This window comes from Cuculus canorus, chromosome 5 (assembly GCF_017976375.1).
Source record: "Cuculus canorus isolate bCucCan1 chromosome 5, bCucCan1.pri, whole genome shotgun sequence".
Lineage (NCBI taxonomy): Eukaryota > Metazoa > Chordata > Aves > Cuculiformes > Cuculidae > Cuculus > Cuculus canorus.
This window is the reverse complement of record NC_071405.1, coordinates 67,925,655-67,950,130: the sequence shown is the minus strand read 5'-3', so window position 1 is coordinate 67,950,130 and position 24,476 is coordinate 67,925,655. Positions and strand designations below refer to the sequence as shown.

Genomic DNA, 24,476 nt, shown 5'->3' with positions numbered 1-24,476 from the left:
AAATGTAATTTCTGATCATCAGAAGTGAACACCGACCCTCAGCTGTAGCTGAGAGGCGATAGCTGGGTTGGATATTATCTTCTCAATGTGATCTGAGAAGGGCCTGGAATGCTGCCCTTGGCAAAGCTTTACATGCTGCTAGGACTTAATGATAAAACTTAGATACAGTTTTCTGGTAAATGGATAAACTCCAATACAGTCATGGTCTGTTGATAATTTCTATCTATTTTAAAGGTCAGAGACCTCAATATTTGCTCATTGCTAGTCATAAGGTAATGGTTCCCTGCTCCTTCAAAGAAGATGAAGAAGTAGAGTAAGAAGAAAGTCTCTCTTGACTCTTCTTTTTTCCCTTTCTGGTCTATCTGGAATTACAGACATCTGTCATTATCTGACTTGAGACAAATGTGACAACTATCGCAGGGAAAGAAATTCTCCTTTCTTTCCTCCTGTTTGGCCTCTTTATGAAACTGTGGAAGCAAGCAGGGGAGAGGGATGCAGGATGCTTTTGTGATGCACGAAAGAACAATGGCTTTAGGAAGATAATTCTAAGAACAAATGTGAAACCAAACATAGAATCATAGAATGGTTCGGGTTGGAAGGGACCTCAAGGCCCATCCAGTTCCATGAACCTGATCTGCCCCTACAGTGGGAGGTGCTTTACCCCCCTGGTCCCCTTCTTGTTGTCCACTGACCCAGGAGGGGCGAGGAGAGTGGTTGTTGGTAGAGACTGAGGCAAAAAAGTTGTTGACTACCTCAGCTTTCTCCTCATCATGGATACAAGGTCACCATTTTCATTCATCAGTTGGGGTACACTTTCTTTTACCTTCTTTTTCTGGATGACATACCTGTAGGAGCCCTTCTTTTTAGCCTTCACCTCCCTTGCCAAGTTCAGCTCCAGCTGCACCTTGGCCTTCCTGACCCCGTCCCTACACAACCCGGCATTGTACCTATTCCCTTCCCAGGTTCCCTCTCCCTGCTTGCACTGCCCGTGCAGTTCCCTCTTGGTCTTCAGTTTGACCAGCAGGTCTCGACTCAACCACGCTGATCCCTTCCCTTTCCTGCATGATTTCCTACATCTTGGGACGGAGCGCTCCTGTGCTTTATGGAAAGCATCCTTAAATATTTGCCAGCTCTGTTCTGCTCCCTTGTCCCTGAGGACCATGTCCCAGGGGGTCCTACTGACTAACTCCTTGAAGAGCTGGAAGTCTGCTTTCCTCCACTGTAATCGGCACTTTTTACTCCCCAAAAGGGAGGCACAACAGTAGGATTCACCTCAAGCTCCACCTGCTTTCCAAAATATGACAAAACGAACTGATTGCATTTCTCAATAACCCCTTCTCTGCGTGGAGGTGGTGCTACAGAGAGAGATGATTACAGAATGTTATTGCTGCTGCTGCCAAAGGCTGTAACGCAGGAGGGGAGGCTGCTCTGGAAGAGTCTGATGCAAGGTGCTGGCTACCACTCTGCTGTTTCCTTTCAGTGACCCACTGAGAGCTGAGACAGGTGGTTCTGAAAGGATTTACGCGGAACAGCTCATTGTTACTCCATTCCTGGACTAGGATAAGTAACGAGACATTAGAAGTTGCTCTTTTGTGTCATAAGACACCTTCTGCCCCAGTAGTAAAAGCAGTCTGAGGTAGAGGTCGCTCAAGGTGCCCATTTGAAGGTCACCTTTTAAAGTCAATACCACTTGTGCAGTCAGTCACAGCAACAAGAGAGAACCAGGCGGGTGGCAAATGAAGACTGGAATTAATGGGATTAGTGGGAGGGAGGAGGTGTACCCAGCAATGTGCTGTGCAGAAACTTGAGTGATTTCTTTTCCCAGCTGCTCCTGATGAAGGATTTGGATGGTGTGGTGAGACCAGCTGAAATCATAGCCAAGGCTCCTCTTGGGAATGTGGCAACAACGTAAAAATAAATACATTGGTGTTCAACAATCTACTGCCTTCCGAGTCTACAGAGCAGCGTGGCATAAGCTGAGGAAGGCTGGACAAGGCTGCGCAGCTGGGAATTCCACCTCACTGGAGCAAATGGTTGGGAGTTATGGTTGGCCAGGCACCGTAGCAACAGTATATATCCCACCCCACCCCCAATTTACTCTCCCAGAGAGCTAGGAGACATGGACTGATGAAAGAATCTCACAAAATGACGAGCATTTAGGAATAGTGTTAATTCAAGCATTGTGTAAACAACAGCCAGTCGCAGCTTAGTACCTCCAAAGTTAACTCTAATTTCAGATCTGCGATAAAAAGACATAAGAGCCCTTCTTATGAAGGACCGCACAAGAATCTTAGATATAAAAAACTTTAGAAATACACAGTTTACCTGTAGATTTCCTTTACAATGAAAAAATCCTGAAGCCTGCTAGATGCAGAGATGAGTAAGTGCAAAAGTGCTCCTCACCATCACTAGTTTGCAAGCAGGCTTCATTCATTGTTCTAGATCAGACCACGCTGTTTGCACATTCATCTGTTTGGATGCTGTTCAGACACTGCTTTCCACCTTAGCCTAAAGAAGGAAATCACTAGAAAACCAAGAACAGCAGTCTGCCTTCTACACGGATTAGATCCAAACCAGCTATTAATCCCCGTGTTCTTTAACTAGTCTCTCAGCAGTTCAGGATCAAGTTTTAAGCCCTTAAAGATGATGATACACTCTATTTCAGAGAGTTGCATACCTTCAGTACTTGGCATTCACGCAGATATGGGAGCCAGGTGAATGTCCAAAGTAAACAGACAACTGTGCATCGTCCTGCAGCTAAACTCAGATACAGACCTGGGAACCACAGGGAATAAAATCAAGTCTATAACACCTAGCTCAAGAAGTTTCCTCCCTAGCTTCAGATTGAGTTTTGACATTTACCTTCTCTATTCTCAAGAACTAAAACACCAATAAATTAGTTTTGGACTCATGCTTTAAACCAGACTAGGCAGAGATCTGAGACTTTGCATGAATTAGCGGTCTTCGCTGCTCAGACAGCATATTACTAACTTTTACCTTCCCTAAACAGTAAATCTAATGCTTTTTTCAGCTCCTAAGCACACACAGTGGATAAGCCATGTGGATGGTAGTAATATAAACATTAGCACACTAAAGCTTCATCACTGCTAATCAGTCGGAGTATGAAAAGGTTAAAGCCCTGGGAAGTCTGAAGCCAGGCATCAGTCTTCATCAGTTTTAATCATGATTCATATTTGTTTGTAATTACATAGGTTATTAGCACATTATATTTTTGCCACAGCAAAACAGAAACCCAGGGACATCCTGTCTTAAATTTCACAAACTCTCAAGAAGCTGACAGCAAAGAGAAGCGCAAAGACAGAAGACACATTTCACTCGTAGTTGCTGTTACCTTTACAAATCAAACCAAGCCAAAGAAAATCAGCTGCGGTGATCTCCCTGCGCATCCACTCCACAAGTGTGCTTTCTTAACCATACTTTCAGACTGTTCCTGTCTGCAGGCTCCTGCAGATAAAAGCACAGCTGAAGAACACAGAAGCTGCCTGAGACTATGCTCTCACTTAGTGCCCTCCATCCTCTACTCTCCCTAAAAATTGCTTTGTATAATACATTTCTAACTATGAGGTCTTTCACATAACTACAGAAATTCCTTGACGTTTCTTGCCAGTTCTTCAATAGCTAAATTCTAGTGGAAAAATGGCACCTTTATAACTGAGAACTTCACTTTTTCGAGAAAAAGAATTTATTCACCATTCACTTAATGCCACTATAGAGGAATAGAAAATAAAACAGCAAACTATGGCAAAGTGTCTCCATACATCTTGCACTGTAGCAGTGTATATATATATATATAAAATTACCAGCCTGTAAGTTCCTTCCTTTATCATCTGAACTTGCCATATCAAACACAGCCTCATAAAGACAACCTAGAACTGAACAATCCACCGTACCGCTTAGCTTAGCTGTTACTCAGCAAGCTATATTCTGAAGCAGACATGGAAGCCCCATCCCTTGAGGTGTCCAAGTCCAGGCTGGATGAGGCTTTGAGCAATCCGATCTAGTGGGAGGTGTCCCTGCCCATGGCAGGGCGGTTGGAACTAGAAGATCTTTAAGGTCCCTTCCAACCAAAACCATTCTATGATATGAGTCTATGAAAAGAGAATTGACTTTTTTAGTTCACAATCACCATATTTCACTGATACTATTTGAATTGCTAAATTCCATGAAGTAGGAAAGAGTGTAATGCTGAGGGACCCTCAAAGTAACACAGAATTTAAATAGAAGTGTGACAATGGCTGTATTTTCAGAATAACTGACAACCGACTAGTGGGTGCATGTTCAATTTCAGTGAAAAATCAGGTCAGAAGCATTTTTAATGTTTCCTAGATATAGTAATTCTTAGTATTTCTTTAATAGAATAAATCTTATTAAACTTTCAGGAACTTTGATAGGAAACTGTCTGTTCAGACTCTACAAATAACCCCAAAACGATACCTTGCAGATTTAGCTTCTCCCCTGTAGGTACTCATCAGACCCTCTGCCTTCTCTCTCACTATGCCAGTGGCACACAGCACACACATTTCCTTCTCTCCATGAAATGAGGATGAGGCCATAGGGATGACAGGCTGCCAACCTTTGATCATCCTCGTGATAGCTTGTTTCAGAATCCTGAGCTGCTTTGCAGAAATGCTGACCTTTATTCTCCCTTATTTTTCATCTCAGGGGATTTGTCCTCAAGAGCTTGAGCCCACTGCATGGCAGTATCTACAACTGGTATTGCCCTGTAGCTGCAGGACTGACCACCAGCGAACTGCTTTCTGGATAACGTGGTTAAAAGCTTCCCTACTGCCTGACTCTCTCCTCCTTCAAGCATTATCCTTACGTTTGGTTAGGTCATTTGTGAAACCTTTACCCTTCCTCTCTGCAGATCCCCAGCTACCCTCAGACAGGCGGTGAGAGGAGGCGGCCTGTTCAAGCTTCTCAGACATTTCTGAACGCTTGTATGCGTGTTTATACAGAGGTTCTGCTGGTTCCTCTCATCTCGGCAACTTTTCACAGCCTTCCATCTTTAAACGCTTGCAGTTTATTCTGTAATCTGCTTTACGACTTACGTCTCCAACTTCTCTAGCTGGCGTCTAGGATACTAAATACATGTGAAACAGCAACACCAAATAACCTGCTGATGTGGGAAATCAGGGAAATCATATTGTGTAAGCATTCAATGGAGTAAGTGAAGAAGAAAAACAGCTGTTCCTGCAGGAAGGACCCATGTAGTTTCTGAGACACAAAGACTGGGCACAGCAGCCTCTGACACATACCAGTGGCTTGGTGCAAAGCTGAAGAAAATATTATTCCCTTGTTTCCAAGAACAAACACTTTACTCTAGTTAGTTCAATCGCTGCAATATTTAGCACTGTTCTTGGAGCTATATACTTCTTTCTAGCGATGAGACTGCTTTGAATGACCCACCCACCGCCAAACTAGGGCTCTAAGCCCCCACTCTTAGCTAAATGGAAGTTAAGCCCTTTGCTTCGGCTTCAGAGAGGATAATTTTAGTCCAGTGCAGCTCGCGCAGTCCCGCAGAAGGAAACCTGAGCTGAAGTTCTCAGTTCTCACTGGATGACAAGTATTCCAGAGAGGGTGACTGCCATGAACTTTGTAGTTGTTATCTAGCCTGTATGCTTCCTGCAGCTCTGACTGTTGCCTTCCACCACCGGTATTATCAACAATCCTCATGCATGCTCTGCATAAATATTCACAGGAACAGGGAAGGGTAGAGCAATGCTACCTAGAGTCATCACAGAGACGTGTAACAACAGTACCCAGAGGAGGTGGAGAGAATCTCTCACAGACGTTAAAATTACAAGGTAGCAACTCTGAGACTGCTCTTAAGACTGTGAAAAAGAAGGCAGAGTTCAGCACACAAACACCTTCACGTGAGCCCACTCAGCAAACCAGTTTGGTCAATATTTTGAGAACCCGATTTTTACATTTACTTGTAAACTTATGCATAACCTACCCTAAAAACTCAACTTGAACCATACAGTAGAGCATGGCTTTTGCCTCAACAATACTTATACTACAGTGTTGACATAATTTTCTTTTGATACTCCTGTTATATTCCATTCCTACACAGTCACATTCCTGTGCACTGTGGGGTCTTTTTTATTCACCCTATAAAATTTCTGGTAGGATAACTGAACTTTTTGGCAGATGGTGAAGTGTGGGAGGCAGTTTGGAACCGTACTGTAAGTGCCTCAGCTGAAAGTTTGTGCTAGAGGATCAGCAATAAAATCATTGTCATTAATAATGGAAATATAATCTTAAAGTTTCAGAGCTAAATATCTAAGACGTGAATTTGCTATGCAAACTTTTCTTTCAGCCTGTGAAACACAGAGATGACTGCATTAGTGATATCCAAGTCACTGTTTTAGGGTTTCCACAGCAAAACAGAAGGTCAGAAACAATTTTTTAGAGCATTCTAGACCATAATTTGTCCATGTATACAATTACAGCACCATCGCAAATTATGGCGGGCCATGGAAAATATGGATTCATCAAGACTACTCTCTACCTGCCAATATGTCTGCATCAATGAAAAATTGATTGTGTCCTCACTTACTGAGACTTTAAAAGCAGATAAGCTTGTTTGAATTCATTAGCTGCTAGGGAATTACGAAGATTTGATTCTATAAGTCTCAGTGATTCTCCTTTGGGAACTTTCACCTCCAGTGATTGATTTTACTACGCAGCTGATTCACAAGTCTCAACTACATCTTTCTGAACTAAGGGGCTTTTCTGCAAGACTGAAAAAAAATGTAAAGAATGCCCTGGCCCTTTATTACAGGCCAAGCTTAAACAACAGAGCATCTTTGAGCCAAACCCTAAAGCAAAGAGGAGCCATTTTAGCCAAGTTTTTTTTTCCCAGCCACATTTTTAGGGATCTTCCATTTCCAACACTACAAAACTCAGCCTTTGCTCCCTTCTGTTTAGTCTTTTTAATCCCAGGAGGAATAAATTCCCTGCACAGCTGAATCCAGACTGTTACCTAGAAACCACTACATGCAGAGTAGGCAGCTGTGTTTCTTCTTGCTGAGAAAGTTTTTTCCCTGCCAGTTCTTGAGAAAGATTTAAATATCCCAGTACACCCACCCCCACTTTCCTGGTCTTCTGCACCGGCACTTACCTGAGGAATTTGTCTCTGGATCACAGGATGCGGCACTGTGAAGGCTGTTCTGGAATCTGTTCAGTTGCCTTTCAGTGGAGGTCACCCTAAGAGGTAAAAGCAGAAATCAGAAGGGATATACCAAGGAAGAAAAAAAGTCCTAAACAAAAAGTTGGGACTTCTTGTTTACATAATCTCACTGGGATTGTAGCTATGAAGTGTGTCTGAACATGGTATAAAAAGGCAGTGACAGCAACTGACTCCAAAACATCAGAGCAAGACAGATGAACACTCAAGCCACAAGCAAGACTTTGACGTGCCTAAAACACTTAATTGTCCCCCGTGCCTTGGAACACAATTCTGGAGGATAAAGGAATCACAGAATTGTTTAGATTGGAAAAGAGCTTTAAGGTTATCGAGTCCAATACCAAAAAACATACCAACTGGACCACCAAAGCACAACTCAAAAAGTAACACTGTGGTCACCTTAATTCCAGTGATTCAAAGTAAAATGATTAAGTGACCTTAGAACAGAAACGCACACACTGGCAAAAACACGCTGCATTCTGAAGGTAAATCCTTGCATCTTGTCTCAGTAGAGAGGTCATTTAGGCAAGACTTCTCACTTGTCTTTAATCTCCGGTAGCCACTGCCAGTCCTCAAGCAGATACTTTGTGTAAATCCTGCTGCTTTTATCTCAGCATTTGAGCTACAGCAAAACTATACTCTGTAGAGGAACTTCACTTCCTTTAACTGTTAGAAAGATTCATTACCAAACTGAAATCATGCCCTCCCTACATAAAAAATGGGTCTACTCACAAGGTGAGGTCAAGCTATACAGCTGCAATGATCTATTCCGTCCTTAAAATTTCCGCAATTGATTCATGTATTCCTGGTTCATCCTTAACCCCTCCTTGCCTTTCTTCCTTCCTGCCCAACTGTTTGCTGATTGCTCCAGACTTATGCATTTACACTCCAGTCTCTCTGCCAGTCTCCTTCACTCATTCAGCTCTGCGGCGTTGTGCAGTTATTGTGATCTCTTCCCCAGCACAGCACTGTAATATCCAATTCCCGTGCGATTCCCTTCCGACTAACAGAGTCAGGCACACATGTGCAGTTTCTATAGTTTGGTCTGAAACTTTTCTTTCAGATTTCAAAGTCAGCAAGTTGCCAGTAATCCAGGCACACTCCTGGCAGCTAAAAAGCCAGTGAGGGACTCCTATATTTTATCTCAGTTGGATTTCAGTGAAATAAAAGTCCGTAGAGGAAGAGAGAGGAATGCAGGTATGACAATTGCAAAACACAACCCCTTACTTCAGTCAGCCAGGATTTGAAATGCTATTGTCAAATGAGGTGTCTGTTTCTATGCTTATTCTCACTTGGAGAGAATTTCGGATGTGTATTTATGGTTTCTTTTGCTGCTGATACTGCATGGTCCTCTTGGGAGCTGAGAATCCAGATGGATCTTTGTACTTCCTATATAGAGATTCCACGCTCGTAATTAGTTTGTCCATTTTGTTAATACAGCACAACTGACAGCCAATTTCAGCTCACCCTTCTGTAGGTACAGCACAAGACTGGACATTGAAAATGCCATCAAGAATGCCAGCGAGTATAACAACAAAACCAAAATAGGAATTGGTCAGACCTCTACCCTGAAGCGTGGTTTATGTTTGGAGAAACCCTTTCTCTCTACAGACTTGCCCCTCTTCTTTTCTGCCTATCCACAGCGTATCTTGATTCTTGCAGTTTCAACTCTCACCTCAACACAGCTCATTCTCAGATCTGCTTCTGGGTCACTGATCTCTCACCACACTAAGCTCACCCTCCCAGTTCTCTCTGCTGTCCTGATGGAAGCTCCAGTGCCAAAATACATTCACTGCTTAAACTGAGTTAATCCCTTTCCACTTTTTTCCTCCTTGGGTTGGCTGAAACCCTACTGCCTTTCTCAGTTTCCTGCTTCTAATGTCTGTGTCGTTCTTGCTCCCTCCTCTTCAGTGCAATCTATTGTTGTCTTCTCCATTTCTTCTTCTTCAATACTAAGAGAAACACTGTCCTCTCCACTTAAATGTCTGTCATTGTCCTTTTCTATTTCTCACACAGCGAACCCCTCCTTGAAACTGATACTGTCTTCCTTCATTTAGGCACTCAGCCAGCCCTAAGCTGCCCAGACTTGGATTGCAAATACGGAGGATGCTCTTGTAGCACAGGCGACAAGGAAATACTTTCTTGACTAAATGTTGAACACCTTTGTTTTAGCAACCTATTCCTGAACACATCCAATGGTCTGGTGAGGGACAGAACTGGCACTAACAAATTCACAACACAAAAAGCCGAGGTTTGACAAGAGGATACCAACAGCTGTGAAGTCCCAGAGCCAGGGAGGATTTTTTGTTCCTTTTTTGTTGCTTTTGGACAGAGTTTCTTCACATGTCTATCTGCATGGATGATCTGAAGCTAGCCAAGAGCTAAGAGCTACAGGCCTAGTAAGCCCAGCCGCGCCAGGGTGTCAAGTCAAGGCACGTCTCTCAGATGCACCGCTTTTGCTGCCAAAAAGTTTAAGGGGTCCCGGATGCTCAGGAGTTAAAAAACTGAGTGTGCTGCAGCACAGCAGTAGCAAAAAAGTGAAAAGGGTTCCATAACAATTACATGCTTTCTCTCTCGCTGCCTGTCCTCTTTCCAGTGGGCACTCCGTGTGTGTGATGCCCTCCGCTCAATTAAGACACTTCACACATGACTATGAATAATCACATGTGGGCAAGACGTGATACACACCAGAGTCATAGTGTTTTACAGGACTTGCTCTGTGGCCACCATTCTACTTTCAGCACGTTTGCCAGGCCTGGCCAGCCTGTCCTACAACAGCTGGCTGCTGCTGTAGCCAACCGCAGTCAGTACTCCACCCTGCCGTGGGATGGATTTCCCAAACCCTGGAGAAATACATCACCTCTATCCTATTTCTGTGCTAGTTACAGTAGAGCAGAACTTTTGCTCTTCTGCTGTTGGCACCACACAAATCAAATATGCAAAAGAAGAACAAAGTAGAAAACCTTTGTGCTGTCATGTTGGGACTTGAAGGGAGTATTTGTTTCAAAGGGCTTCCTGCATAGAGATATTGGGAATGGCATTTACAGAGAAGATCAGTACAAGAAATGATGCCATGTTGATCACCATTACCATCAGTTTGTGACGTTCTGGTCTATCGATGGTAAAGCCTGTGATCTTCTTGGACTTAGTTTTTCCTTGATAACATCTTGAGCTATACGTGCTTCTTTTCTCTACCTGACACTTCCTCTCTTTATATACAGGGGTCTAACATGGATATCTGAAATTTTCTGAGATCTTTTCTTTGACCAATATCAGTTCACAGGCTGTTCAAGGCCTTGCTCTGCTCACAGGCTGTCAGAGCCAGAGAGCAGGTTTCTGAAGAGTTACTACGGGAATGACAGCACAGAAATTTGTATTTATTTATGACTTAGAGAATCCTTCTGCTTTTAGCAATGACTGTGTACCACCCGTACTGCTTCATTCTGGGTTCTGACAGTTAAGCTAATACATTTTTCTACTTCGCGTGCTATCATCTGTAACGTGAGGATTCAACACTTCAAATGCTGTTTCCAGGGACATCTGCTTCATTCCACATCTGATGAACACTCTATCTGTGATCTCTGTCACAAAATGTTGCTCTCGGCTATCAGCAGGTCTCTTCGTGGTTCACAGATCTGCCAAGAGGGTGGCAGCGTACGCACTGAGTCGGACCCAGCCCGACTCTTGGAAAGAAAGACGAGCTTGTGTTAGCTATTCAAAACCTATGTTTCCACCTGTGATATGAGCACATTCAATCAAAACTATGGAGCCCCATGAGACCATTTTATGGGACTACACTTCAGCACAGAGCTACACGTGAAACTATTTCTCCCAGTTTTTCTTTTCCCACACCTTAATAAGGGCCCCACATTTCCATTGTTTGCTTAAGCAAGGAGCCTGTTTTGGACACAATCCATTATAAAGTCAACCTACCACCTTTTACAAGTTGAGAGACTAAGAAAAAAAAAGAGACATCAGGAACTGAAAAGACAAGACTGAATTGTCTGGCTGTTTCATTTTTTCCTTTATGTTTCTAATTTTTCCTTTCTTTTTTTAAGGAGGGAAATGTACAAATTACTTGACAGTTTTTTAAATAGTCAGTAATATTCATCTTTAGCATCTCATTCAGTTTGTAGTTGAGTTTTCTACTCCTTATTCTTTTCTTCCTCTTCCAGAAGCCATGCATGCTGGCTGGGAGAGAATTGATAACGCATGCAGGAAAGAGACCGGTCAAAGAGACAAAGTTGATTTTAGTTTGTCTTCACAGTCCAGTCTGTGGAGAAATTCTACAAACAACTTAAAAGATCATCTTTTTAAAGATGATTAAAAAAAACCCAAAAACAAGCCAGGCAGTGCAAGAGCAGACAGAGAAATAAGGTCTGATTTACCAAAGATATGAAAAAAAAGAGAAGCGAGAGCTTTAACAGAATGGGATTATTTTCGGTGAGTCTTGTGGAAACAATATACAGCACTCAGATTTTCTTTGAGGAAAGAAGGCAGGAAAACAGCCAACAAGTATTATGGGGTGAGAGTGGGCAGCAGATCAAAAATGACCTGACAGCAAAATGAAGCAGCCAGAACGACAAAATTAGATTAGATGTAACGGAAAGGGATAATTGCCATGTCATAACCTAAGGATACGGTAGTCCCACATTGGAAAAGTACAATTCTGGGTGCCACAATGCAAAGCACTCTGACACACTGAAGAAAATATAATAAATTCAAGGCAATTAAGGACTTGGCAGGTGGAACTACTATCTGAGGTTAATAAAACCTCAACAAGTCTAAGCAACGTTAGGAAACTCCAAGAAGTAGAAGGATATGCAAAAGATGGAAAGAATTTGCAAGAGAAAGCGTTTAGGGTGGTTCAGGAAGGCAGAACAAGGTAAAACAGGATGAAACAAAGGAAAAATTCAGATTGCACAACAGGAGAAACTTTCTGTTAATAAGGTTGTCTAGATTATTAAATAGTCTTCTAGAGCACATAGGGGGGTTTCTGCCACTGGAGTTTTTTGAAGGCAGACTACCCACAGTGCCCGAGAATACTTTGTACAGAATAACCAGGGACTACAAAGAACAGGCTGGAGCACGCAAGACATCTTTTTCTTCTCTAATCTATATTCCTTTGACATAGAGGATGTCTTCTTTCCATTCATTCTCCTCTGTCGACATATCTCTGGTCCTCTCCTGACAACAATAAGTGGATTAAATTAGACTGAAACTTAGCAGTTTTTAAACAATCAGCTCTCAGTATGCTGGAAATATAGCTGGGCACTGCTGTTTTCCATGTAAGTGAAAAAATGTTACTGCAAGATCCCATGAATGGCAAGAATGGGTTTGGAGCCTCGTGCTGGAGACTGAAAGGCAACTTGGAAAGTATTTCTGGAGTGGCTCCTTGCAGCCTTCAATACTTGGATTAGTTTTCTGAAATTCTGAAGGAATCTTTTGCTTTTTTTCCCCCTTCTGTGCATTTTTGGTGCTGAACTTTTTCCGGTTTTCCCACACTCCTGCCTGTCACAGAGCTGAAACCACAAAAATGCAGCAAAGTAAAGTCTGTCCAAGGAGCTGCAATTCCATCTCACAAGGATAAACATTTCTTCTGCCAAGAAGTGAGCACAGCACACCGGCATCTTCAAATACACATCCTTGCTGCCCGGCAGAGAAACCCACTGACACAGCCTGTCACCTGTACTAACACGAGCTACCCAACATAAAAGAAATCAGACAGCAAACCCACCAGCATATACCTGCCAGACCCGATGCTCACATCTGCATGTGCTGAGCTGACAAAGTCTACCAACGTCTTGTTTTCTTTTTGAATAGTTTTGAGGGATTAGTTCAGCGTGCTATCTCTTAAGATAGCAAGAGGAAATACACAAGCTTCCCTGAAGCCGTTCTGTCCAAGCTCCTTAAATATGCCTTGCAGTCCCAGATCTGATCCACACACACTGACAGTGCCACAGCATCTTCAGAAAGTGTCTTCCATCAGTAAACTTTTACTGACGCTTCTCTCTTTAAACAGGAAGGGAACACAGATCAGGAAACCTCATAGGAACCTGCACTGAAAGTTTTACAACTCTTGTGGCTGTGGAGTAAGTATAAGGGAGGAAGTTATGAAGGCAATTTTTTCCCTTCAGTATTCAGGGATGAAACAAGGCTGAGGAAAAACCTGACGAAGGATTTTAGTCTAAAGCAGTTCTGTCATTTAAGAGGAGATAGACAGCTGAGGAAGCTACCAGGAAAAGTAAAGGATAAGAAGAAAACCCAGAAGTCTTGTTCACATTCTCTCATAAGGCATAAAAGATAAGACACACCAAGAAATGGAAAGGAAAAAAAATTTACAATCAATAAGCCACTTTTCATGGTGAATTTTGCTTGTTTGTGTTTAAAGATAACACATGCCAAATCCATCTAGAATGGCAAACACTATATAACTAAAAGCTCAGTAAAAGTTAAAAGAAGGATTTCTACAAATATTAAGAAAAGCTATTGTTATATTAGGCACAATATAAACACTTCAAATAAAATAAACACTTGTGCTTGAAGGTGTAAGTCAATCGTTTTATGTTAAATTTATGGGGAAATCTGGCTCAAGGGCAGATTAGCTTGTTAAGGATATTGTATTTTTTCTTTAGGCAGCCTCTTTTGATCTATCAGATTGTAGCCCCCATCAAAGATTAAACACGGAGGGAGTGACTCAAGTACCTAAACATAGCTGTCTAATACGATACTTGGTGCTTTCAAGTTATTTGAGACATCTGCAGGGGACTGGCATATACAACACAAGATCTGCGTAAGACTTATGCTCATCTGGAGCAGCAGCTGGAGATCAGGCGGAATAGCCCTGGGCAGCTAAAATGTCACGAGCAACCTGTATTTAGATAACTGAATCCCGCCCTGGATCAGGTACTTCTCTGATTCAATCTGACAATTCCTATGTCCTTATGTTTGTTTGGTGCTACCTCACCACTGTGAAACACGAAACTGCAACATAGTGCACACCTATTTCAGTACACATAGCTCAGGTTATTCTAAGATTTATCTTGGACAGCATAGCCACAAAAATTTGTCAGATTCACACGCAGACAGGTTCTTCTCTGATATTCCTTCTCAGGGGAACCAGTGCCAACTCCCCGTTGTGGATGGGAAGAGATAAAACTTACTTGGAAATCCTCCGGGCTGCAGCCTTTCTGACCACTGCCTGCCTGTGGTTTGCCGGAGGCTTTGGAACCAACTGAGAAGGCGTACTCTGGGATGGCATCACTTTGTGCAAACTGGCTGCCTTCTTGTTACTAGAAGTGGCACTTGATGTCTTGCGGGCATCCGAGCCAGCTGGCACGGCTATATGGCTGGTACTGGATTGGGAGCAGTTGGCAAAGAGAGCCTGGTAAAAAAAAACCAAAAAAAAGGAAGAAAATAAAAACATCATAGTAATTGGCAATTACCTCTCTGAATATTGCTGAGAGCTGACAGAAGTGGGTGACTTTTTCATAAGGGGTAACATCTGCCTGGCGAAGGCAACTCCAGGACTCCGGGGACAGTCCCAAGCATAAAAATAAGAGTTAAGTGGTCAAGGCAGTGAAGTAGTTTTTAGAGCTGAATTTTATACCCTTGGAAGCTTGGACTACCTTCTAAGAAGGCAGACAAGCTCACTGCTGCCACAGAACGACACTGTTCTGGATCAAAAAACAAGAGGTCCTATCCTCAGTCTAATCTTTCCGTAGGCTCTCATCCACAAAGAAGTAAAGCTTTTATTGCTTTGACTGATTTTCTGTATTTATCTTGCTAAACTATTCTTTGTATGGAAGGTGGGATTGAAACACAACTCTAGGAAAGAAAAAGGTTATAAAGAAGACATCACAATGCCAGTTCTTCAGTCTAACCCCGCAGGCGCGTGGAATAACAGAAAGTGTCTAAGGGTACCTACGCTGCAAAAGGGACTTTAGGTCTGCAGCTGACAGAAAGGAAATTCCCAATAACACCAAGGAACAGAAAATCTCTCTATTCCTGTAACAGGTGGGAGAGCGTGTATGCTGGAGATTTGGCACAGGCAACAAAAGAATCTGAACGTTACAAGACACTGGAGAACTAAGCAGGGGACTGGCAAAGCAGGGAGTGAGGAATGGTTCCCTATGGGAGCTCTGCTAACGGCTCAACTCTCTTCAGAGAGGAACAACCTGCTGGGACTGCTGCCTTGGCTTTCCTCGAAGTCACATTCCCAGGGCAAAGAGGCAATACCATAACCACGTAGTTTGGCAGCTCGAGGTCAGTGATAGGAGACGAGCTGGGCCCTAGCCAGTCACCTCAGCCTGACCCTGGGAGCAGTGCCCTTCACTGCATTTGTCCTCAGCTTCTTCTCTGGTGAAAAACACACAAAGCCACAGGGAGTGGGCTCCAGGCTCCAGAGAAAACCACAGTCTGAGGGCTGGCTCAGTCTCAGTGCAGACAGGAAAAGCCCCTCTCCCCCGCAGTTCTCTGGCAAGTGGCAGGGCAGCGGTGTGTGGGAAGGCATTTCTGACTGACAGAGAAAAGGAAGTGTGGGAGCCAAAACAGGCCTGTTTCCTAACCAGAGCTCACTGACAAGATGCCCTTGAGCTCCCAGCCTTTCTTAACTTCTCCCTCCTTTGAAGTTCTACCTCGATCGCAGCTTTCAGATCTTGACTAAGTAGCTGGTACAAATGCAGAAGTCTGGAAAACAGCAATCACAGCCCTCCTCCCCCCAGCAAATAAACCCAAATGGAACTCGGTCCAGTCTCTTGCACCTTAGAGTCTGACACATTATGTGGTTGGGATGGAGACCTCTCAAGTCACTGCATCCCCTTCTTTTTCAGGGGTAACATTTCATTGTGCTCTGTTATCACGCACATTTCCTGTAAGCTTTTTCCTTGTTATTAAAATCACTAAGATCCTAGAGACCACAAAGCACACAGTCTTAACCCCTTCCCTGTGTCAACATGCATTGACAAAAAGGTCCACGAATATGAAGAAGCAGTAAGTATGGATGCTCTAACAAAGTCTGATCAGCAAAAGCTGGGCTGAGAACTGCCTAAAGAAAGGTCATGAATATTTTTCTGGGGGGTAATGGACTTCCAAAAAGGCCTTTGTCTCCAGCTGTGCCAAGATTCTGGCTGCCTTCCAGGCAAGGATGGGGAGACTAGAAGCTGACACAGACCATGGGCTCTGGATTGAGCTACAAAGCATACTGTCCTGCTGGGAACTCCATGGGGACAGGACAGGAAACCCGGAGAAGCTACTGTGCAAATAAAGAGGGCAGCTGGGGAGAGCAGAGACTGACCGCACAAAGGAAGGGTTGGGAAGATATTTCAGCTCATCCAAAAAGTAGAAGACAGACCTCATCACTCAGGATTCTGAAGGCTCAGGGCCGAGGGAGAGCAGCAGCCTAGACAAACCCTGACAGAGGCAGCAGTCCTGAAGCAGGTAGCACCCAATAACTATTGCCGCAAGTGAAAACTTTGAACCATGCTTCCCAGGCTGAGAGAGTTAACTTGATGTTGAGGAGACATCTGCTTCGCTGACAAGTTCTTTGAGCGACAAATCTGAAAAATACTTCAAACACTATGAGACTTTCTATCCAAAACCGTGTAAAGCACTGGTGATCTAATTCTCTTGTATAATCCTCTGGGGAGTTAGGACAGCACTAACCCTGTCTCGCACATGAAGCACGTTAACGCTGACAAAGTGACTTTCCCCAAGTCACAGACTGAAGTAATAAAAAAAAGTGAGAGCTCAGAGAAGATCCTGACTCCCAATCCCATCTTTGCCCCACTAGATCACACCTCTCCTTGCTTCCACACCTACATGTGAACACCACACACAAAGTGTTATCTGTACAAACCCAGCAGTTTTTAATCAGAAAAATCAATATGTACAGCTTATCAGTAAGGACAATGCACACCTACGACTATTAGCCAGTAGCAGCCGAGCTCAGGCTGCTCATGATTAAAAGAAGAGAGGCACTGTAGTAATTTGCAGAAAAGCAAATATATTAATGATCTTCAAAAACAGAAAGAATGTTCCTGGCACTTACCATCCCTGTATCTAACACCCACCCCTAGCACAGTAACGGAACAAATGTTGCAAGCAAAAACATGTTCATTCTGTGACCAGAGGAGGTAATGAAGCTCATTTCCTGCGAATCTGTCTTGCGGCTGACTCTTACAGTATCTCATACAAAGCATGCCCCAAATTATGCCTCCCTTCGTGGATTCAGGGCATTCTTGTGCTGATTTTCTGCTGTCTAATTAGGAGTGGCCTCATGCTGCAGCCTTTGCCTTAATGGGAACAGCAGCTGAATCCTGTTTCCAGATACATGGCTCTTTATTTTCATGAAATTTATATGAAACACAGCTTTCAGATTTCTGTCCCCTAGTCATTGTTTAAATTGGATCAGCCGGTCTGAAAACGATGAAAGACTCAGAAGTATACGAGAACTGACACACAGATGCACACACATATGCAGCGAGTTCCAAATCACTAGTAATGGAAAATGAGATGTTTATAAGCAGTAAATAACAATGAGGTTTTACATTTACAAAAGGGGAAAAAAATGCAAACGCCAAAAAAATAAACCCCATCACTTTTAGAAAAGCAACTGCATTTCAGATGACATTGCAAAAAAGAGAATTCAAAGGCTAGGAAGACCTTTGGGGTTATATGAAGTGTTTAGTGGAGATTCTTTTGAACACACATCAATGCATTCAGTTAAATCAGTTTGGATGCAGTGTTAAACTGCAGTACGAGACGCATCAAGGGGCCACCAAGATATATAAAGAAGACGAGCAAATGCAAGGTATGCACAGAGTGTCCTGAAGCATGTCTTCCTTGGCAAGTTCTTCAGATTGAGACTAAAATACACTAAAGGAAGTTGACTTGGTGCCTTCTCTTTTGTCTCTCTTTTGGTACTAGGAGCTCTCTGGGCCATATCATTGCATTGGAAAGACACTTAATATATCTGGGTGTTAACCACGATCCTAATAATAGTGGCAGGATCAGAAACACGGGGACAAAACTTCAGCTGGTATAAATCAGCACAGACTACTGCTTTCAGAACAGTTCTTCTCCTTTACTTAGACCAAGACTTTGACTCATCAGCATCACAAGACTCAAATAGGAAAAATGGCAGTTAGCACATTGAGTGGGAAAACAATCTGAGGAAGAAAGCTGCAAAACAAAAACGAACAAGAGACTGCAAAGAAGAAAAGAAGAAACTGCAAATCTGAAGCCAGCCTAATATATAATAGCTTAGAAAACATTCTAACGATGCTCAAGGCTGCATTCAGAGAGGCTCTGTGTCCTCAATCAGGAATAATGTAGTTCTAGGAATACCAGCAATATTATCCTGAATACTTAACATTCACAGTCAGATCTAAATAAACTGTAGGGAATTCCGAAGGGAATCACATACACTAAAAAACAATAATTTTGCTGAACTTCATAATCACATCACTTCAGAGAACATACAATTTTTAAAGGATTGAGAGGAGAATTATTTAAATTAACTTAGCCCAATGTTTTATATCCTAAAAACTACTTAAACTTCTGAATGGAAATGTGATGTTTTGTTTAACATGGCCTCTTTTGATATAAGCAGTATTGATGGGGATCATTCTACTACACAACTGAACTTTTCTTGTTTTAATCTAGCTTTTTTCCTCATGTGAAATGTTTGGCATAAAGTTCTAAACCTAGTAGATGCTAGGCTAAGCAGGCAGAACAAAGCCACACATAGAAGGAGGAACCTCCCTAACAGCTAATGGCATCTTTCCAGTACAGGAAGCAATTAGAGAATAAACAATGATGGTATATTAACTGCCTTGCCAACTGCAGCAGTGATACTAACATCTAGGTCATAACATGTCACATGCAGTCTCCTTTAAACATCAAAAATAGTGCTATAAGTCTGTTTTTCTTTTCTTTTAGTTTGATTCTATAATCCTTGTTCCTCGATTTTGTTGATATCAGATTTAAGCTTCTTGTCTCCACTTTCAAACTTTGCCCCTTCCTATTTTTTTCTCTTTCTTAGGTTCTGTATTGTCTGTTCCTGGGCCCTATCACTACATCCATATGTTTGTTAAATTCTCATCAGTCATTTCAGTGTTTTTCTTTCTGTCCAGGGAACAAAGCACCTATTCTGGCATCAAAGGGCTATTTCTGCCATACTACACTGCATGAACTTCCACATACAGTGAACATTGTTGGTTATTATTCCTGTTCCTACACAGTATTTGCTACTCTGCAAATTGTTACATGCCCAGAGGAGAAATCATCATTCTTATGTGTCTGGAAAGTACTCAGCCAAGAGTGGGTGCAGCCAGAAAGATGTACACAATAAGCCTTCATGTTAAGATCCATCCACTGCATGGCAGATCGGGGTTTTCCTATTACACAAATATTTGACTAGGGATTTCCATGCTTTCCAACGCATCCATCTCATCTCCAACATATCAAACTGGTTAACATACAGGCAGAAGTGTTTGCTTGTATTATTAATCATGGTACTTCTCTCTTACTTGTTCACATGCTATCCCGATACATATGACTTATCCATTCGTCACACAGAGAAGGAAAGATGGCATCCAGTCATGTTATACGGTCACGCCACACTCAGGGTGTGCCTGCGGATGTATCAGGAAATGTACTTCAGGTACTGACACGTGGCTAACCTGCCTTCCAACCGCAAAAACAACAGCAGATGAAACGGGTTTGGAGATACCCTGCACGCATTTTCCAAAGCAGAGAGATCATTACATTCTTTCAAGTGATAGGTTTCCATTTCCGGGGATATATTCCTTCTGTTGAGAGGAGGCTGAGGGACTCGATGTAACAGGCAAGACAATGAAGGATGGAACCGTCCGCTGTTCTGGATGGAACAGAAGGGAAAGAGCAGGCAATGGCACACACGTGGCTTAGGTGGCACTGACTAGGAAACGTGGTAAAGCCATGCAGACTAGGATAAACTACATTAACTGTGAGGAAAAAGAGAGGACAAATGATGGCCAGCAGGAAAAGGCAGGATGGAAGTCAAAGCAGCATCAGCGGGAAGGAGATGTAGGGCAGGGAACATGTAACCCACAGAAAAGAGAAAGCAGCTCTTGGAAATGCCAAGTCAAAAGGCTGAAGTCTGAGAAGATAACTAGCAGAAGGAAGAGGAAACTAGAGAAGGAGCACAGGACAGCAGATGAGGATGAGGGTAGTACAGTGACTGGGAGGGGTGTCAGAGTAAAACTGTGACTAGGAGGAGAGGTCTGGCTGGCTCCATACGATGTCTAGTGGGAAAGGAAGTATCCAAGAGACAATAATTTTATTAAGACATGGTTTTCACTACAGAAAGTCTGAAAGCCTCCATGTTCAGCAAATACCTTCCTTCATTAATGGCAGATTCAGTACAGCCTGAGCCCTCCGGCATGGTAATGGCCTCAATACTGCAGCTCCAAACTGCTTGGCTCAGAAGAAGGGAGGGAGGGAGAGAAAGGAGGGGGCCATTGTGGGAGTGAGAGGAGGTTTAACAAAGAATCACTTTAACAGAAACTCCTGAGTAATGGCTTTGCCTCGCGCCAAGAATAACATCAGCTCAATGTCAGCAATTAGAAGAGGGCTCAGCCAGGCCCCATGACCAGCTCCAGCCTCCTCACAGGCACAAGCCAGCTCACAGACCTTCCCTGAGCAGCCTCAGCTGCCCACCCAGAGCCCCTTGGACGGAGATGAAAGGAAGACCTCCTGCTCAGAGGGGGAGCAAGAAGACTGTAGGTGAGGGAATTTGTGGATGGAAAGTGCATGGCTAAGTAAGAGCCTTGAAAGGAGGAATGCAAGGAGCAAAGGCAGAAGCGTCTCTCCTTCAAGATACCACCAGAAAAGGATGAGGGCAAGTTCTCAAGGACCCTGACTAGTGACTCATCTGCTTCAGATAAGGAAGACTGGGTGTTCAGACCTCCACATGTTCACTCTGTTCACAGCTTTGCTGGAGTCCTGTCCCACCAGACTGCCCAAACAGCTCCTTCCTAATGGAGACCAATCTCTTTTGAGTGAAGGTTTGTTCACTGAAAGACTTCCTTCCCTTCAGCAAGGAAGCTCGCTGGACATCACTCACACACCTCTCTCTCTCTCTCTCTCTCTCTCTCCATAAAAGCAAAGAAAGGTCACAACTGCACCAATGAACTCAATGCAGCCTTGGAAGATTCCCCAGGCAGATGAAAATGCTGTTCCAGACACAGTGGTCCAGTCTTGACATCTAGGTGCCACCAAGGACATCAATAATACAAACACTTTTTCATATTTGCTCTAAGCCCATCTTTTCTCCTTGCATTTGTAACAAAGGAGTCATGTATCCATCAAACAGTTCCATGCAAAACAGTGAGAGGAGACCTTAAATGCAGCAATTACAAAATGTGCAGGAGACCTGGAGAAGATCTGCAGGATGGCAGAGAAAATTTACATCTGGCATCAGGGTCAGTGGCCATGTCTTAGGCACACTGAAGGCTCTTAAAAGATATTAATACATTTCTTCAAAAGAATAAGGATCTCCTAGATAATTTTTGAGTGCCTTTAACATATTGTTCTTTCAATAACTGTATCAAATGAGAAGACATGCAGAAGGAGAAGAACTTAGTCAAGAAGAAGCCTTGATGGGGTCTGTCTGCCACAGAAGACAAAACTGCCAACACAGTACCAAGATCCTATATTTAGAAACACTGAAATACAACAGTGACTCAGCTCAAAGCACTACCCAAGAAGAACTCAAGTCAAAGCAGGAACAGATCATCAGTGATGAGATTAAGTGACAAAGAACTGTGGAGCCTCAACTGTAGACAGTTCTAAGGCTGTCTGAGGCACTATAAGGTGATGCCCTGGACTGATGCACAAAAGCAAGCAGCAACATGCCAGTAACCAAACAGAGAAGGATGCCAATGCAGTGGAAGAAGTCATTGGCAACTATAGCCTCCAAATGCTATCAGGATCAACGCAGGTAATATTAGTTCTTTTGCAACCCACGCAAAGAGCTACTTCCTTCACCAAAGCTGTATCATATGTACTGGCTCTGGGTTGGTTCTGCACATCTAACACTCAATCAGCACTGCTACATCCCAGGCAGGATTTTTTCTTAGTTACCTGATGCTGGGCTTGCCTTTGCTCCAATAGCTGTTGTGACTGAAGTTTCTGCTGCTGAAGTTGCTGCACAGCAAAATGGAGCTGATAGTTGGGGTGTGCCAGCGGACTCTGTGTCACCTTGTTGTAGATACTATTGTCCATCTCTCCTTCCCAGTCAAAACGATGATTCTCTGGAGCCCTGAGAAAAGAACAGCCATCATGCTTTCACCACTCTGTGTATATGGACTCCTGCTTACAAGGCACTGCTGCTTCCAAAAACTCCCTTAATACAAATTCATAGCTGGCTAAGTATTAAGTGGATCCAGCAAGCACAACACCTGCTAGAGGTGCCACGTGCCGAGTGCTGTATTGCTAAGGAGTTTATTGAATTCCAGGCTTGGACTATATTAGTAGCCACAACACCGTGCTTGAGGAGAACAAAAGAAAAGAGAAGAAAAACTTATAACTGGAGCACATCTATCACTGATTAGCACTGAAAAGAGGCAGAGTTGCAGAAAGAAAAGAGTTAAGGATTGCCCCCACTAATGAGATAACAATATCTCTACAAATCCAAATAAATAATACTCTAACACAAGGCTTACACCAAGCACACATACGCTGCAGTGAGAGTGGAATAGAAGACAGACATGCAGAACAATATCCACAAAGAGGGTAAATGACTGATAGAGTTAGGTTGTAACTAGGACACATTGAATCCACACAGCTGCAATCCAGAAGAGCTAAAGGGAATGAGGATAGGTTCATTTCTTTCATCAGAGTAATGCAAGCCTATCCCAGAGGAGAAAAGGCCTCCTGCAAAGAGGCAGGAGCTGTAACAAGCCAGGCTTACACAGCGGGAGCTCAGCCGTGGCCTGCAACACCATAAGCACAAACAGGAGCTCGCTGGTTTGCTTTGAAGCCTTTAAGCCTCAGGGAGAAGGCAGCAGCAATACGCTTCTACATAAGCCTGCTGGGCTTTGCGGAGAGCAGATGACAGACGGACAGGACCACAAGGTGTCCTGGAGAGGCTACCACGGCCCAGCAACCCACACGTCCTGTGCTCACAAGACAGGATGCCGCATGACACACTGAATCCTGACACTGGCTAATAAAACCTTCGCTCCTCAAAGCTTCCCAAGGTTCTGCTGATCTGTCATGTTTCTCTAGGGCAATCTTTCCAAATATTTCCTTTGGAATCTCAGGGCAGAAGTCTGTTATTTCCTACACATCATAAGTAATGGGGATGTAAAAGATAGTAAGTGTCTTTTACATTTCATGCCACGATTCGGAGTGCAGGTCACGGTTTTGGCAAGAATTAACTGCAACCTCCTTGCTTCAGGATCCTATAAAAACTTACAACCTAGATTTTTTTAATACATCAGAGCTTCCCTTGAATGTGTTGCACGTTCCTCCACAAGTTTCGTCATCACAGTCAACCCTTAAAATATTCAGAAGGATGTTTCAAACAAGATAAGAAGCAACTGCGAATCCTATGTACTCTCCCTCAAAAATAATATAATGCATCCATTTCAAAGCAAGTTGAGAACAAGGACTCTGAAAAATGAAGGGTCACCCTCCATACTGAGCTCCTCAGATACAGAGGAGTAAGACAACACGGCGCACATACTACTACAGTCGCTCTTATGGGCCACTGGCTGTATGTAGCCTTCCCTAGATTTCCCTATTCAAGGGATCCCACTTTCCTCAGTCCTTTGCTTCCATTGTACCCCAGTGCAACACTGGATAAATGACTTTCACTCCCCGCTTCCTTTTACTACACGATTCTCAGCCTATCAGTTCTTTTCTTTTCACCAGTGCTTGGAAAAGTGACAACTGTAAAGCTGCTGACAGTACTCAGGCCTTGAAATCCAAGTTGTATACATCTGAATCTGGCTTTGTGGTTAACCTTGGAAGAGCTGCTGCCCTCTTCGGAACATGCCTTCCCTCTTCTGCCCCAGCAACAGGGTCATGATCCTCTGCAACCGTGGTTTTCCCTGCAGCAGCCCAGCTGTGGATCCACGGATGCACGTGTGCTGCTGCCCACCCAGGACTGTCCCCTGCTGGGCACAGGGTACCACAAAACACATTACTTAAAAGGAGGCCACAACAAGGCACAAGAAATCTTGGCAACAGTACCCAGCTGCCTCCTCTCCAGTCC

At 43.4% G+C, this 24,476-nt stretch overlaps 1 protein-coding gene across 8 annotated transcripts in view; it reads right to left on the bottom strand.

The window, feature by feature from the left end:
• Window positions 1-24,476, bottom strand: part of TTLL5 (tubulin tyrosine ligase like 5) — a 127,817-nt gene that overhangs the window by 5,709 nt on the left and 97,632 nt on the right. For 3 of the 8 annotated variants that reach the window (XR_008449999.1, XR_008449998.1, XR_008450001.1), the window contains 5 exons: window positions 22,340-22,517; window positions 14,377-14,597; window positions 7,148-7,233; window positions 3,353-3,465; window positions 2,678-2,775 (listed from right to left, as the gene is read on the bottom strand). Coding sequence is in view for 4 of the 8 variants with exons in the window: in XM_009563631.2 (XP_009561926.2) it covers window positions 7,148-7,233; window positions 14,377-14,597; window positions 22,340-22,517 (485 nt within the window). In the remaining 4 variants the exon portion in view is untranslated. Of the gene's footprint in view, window positions 1-2,677; window positions 2,776-3,352; window positions 3,466-7,147; window positions 7,234-14,376; window positions 14,598-22,339; window positions 22,518-24,476 lie in introns of those variants that run through there. The other 5 variants (XR_008450000.1, XM_009563631.2, XM_054067675.1 and 2 more) reach the window with 5 other exon arrangements.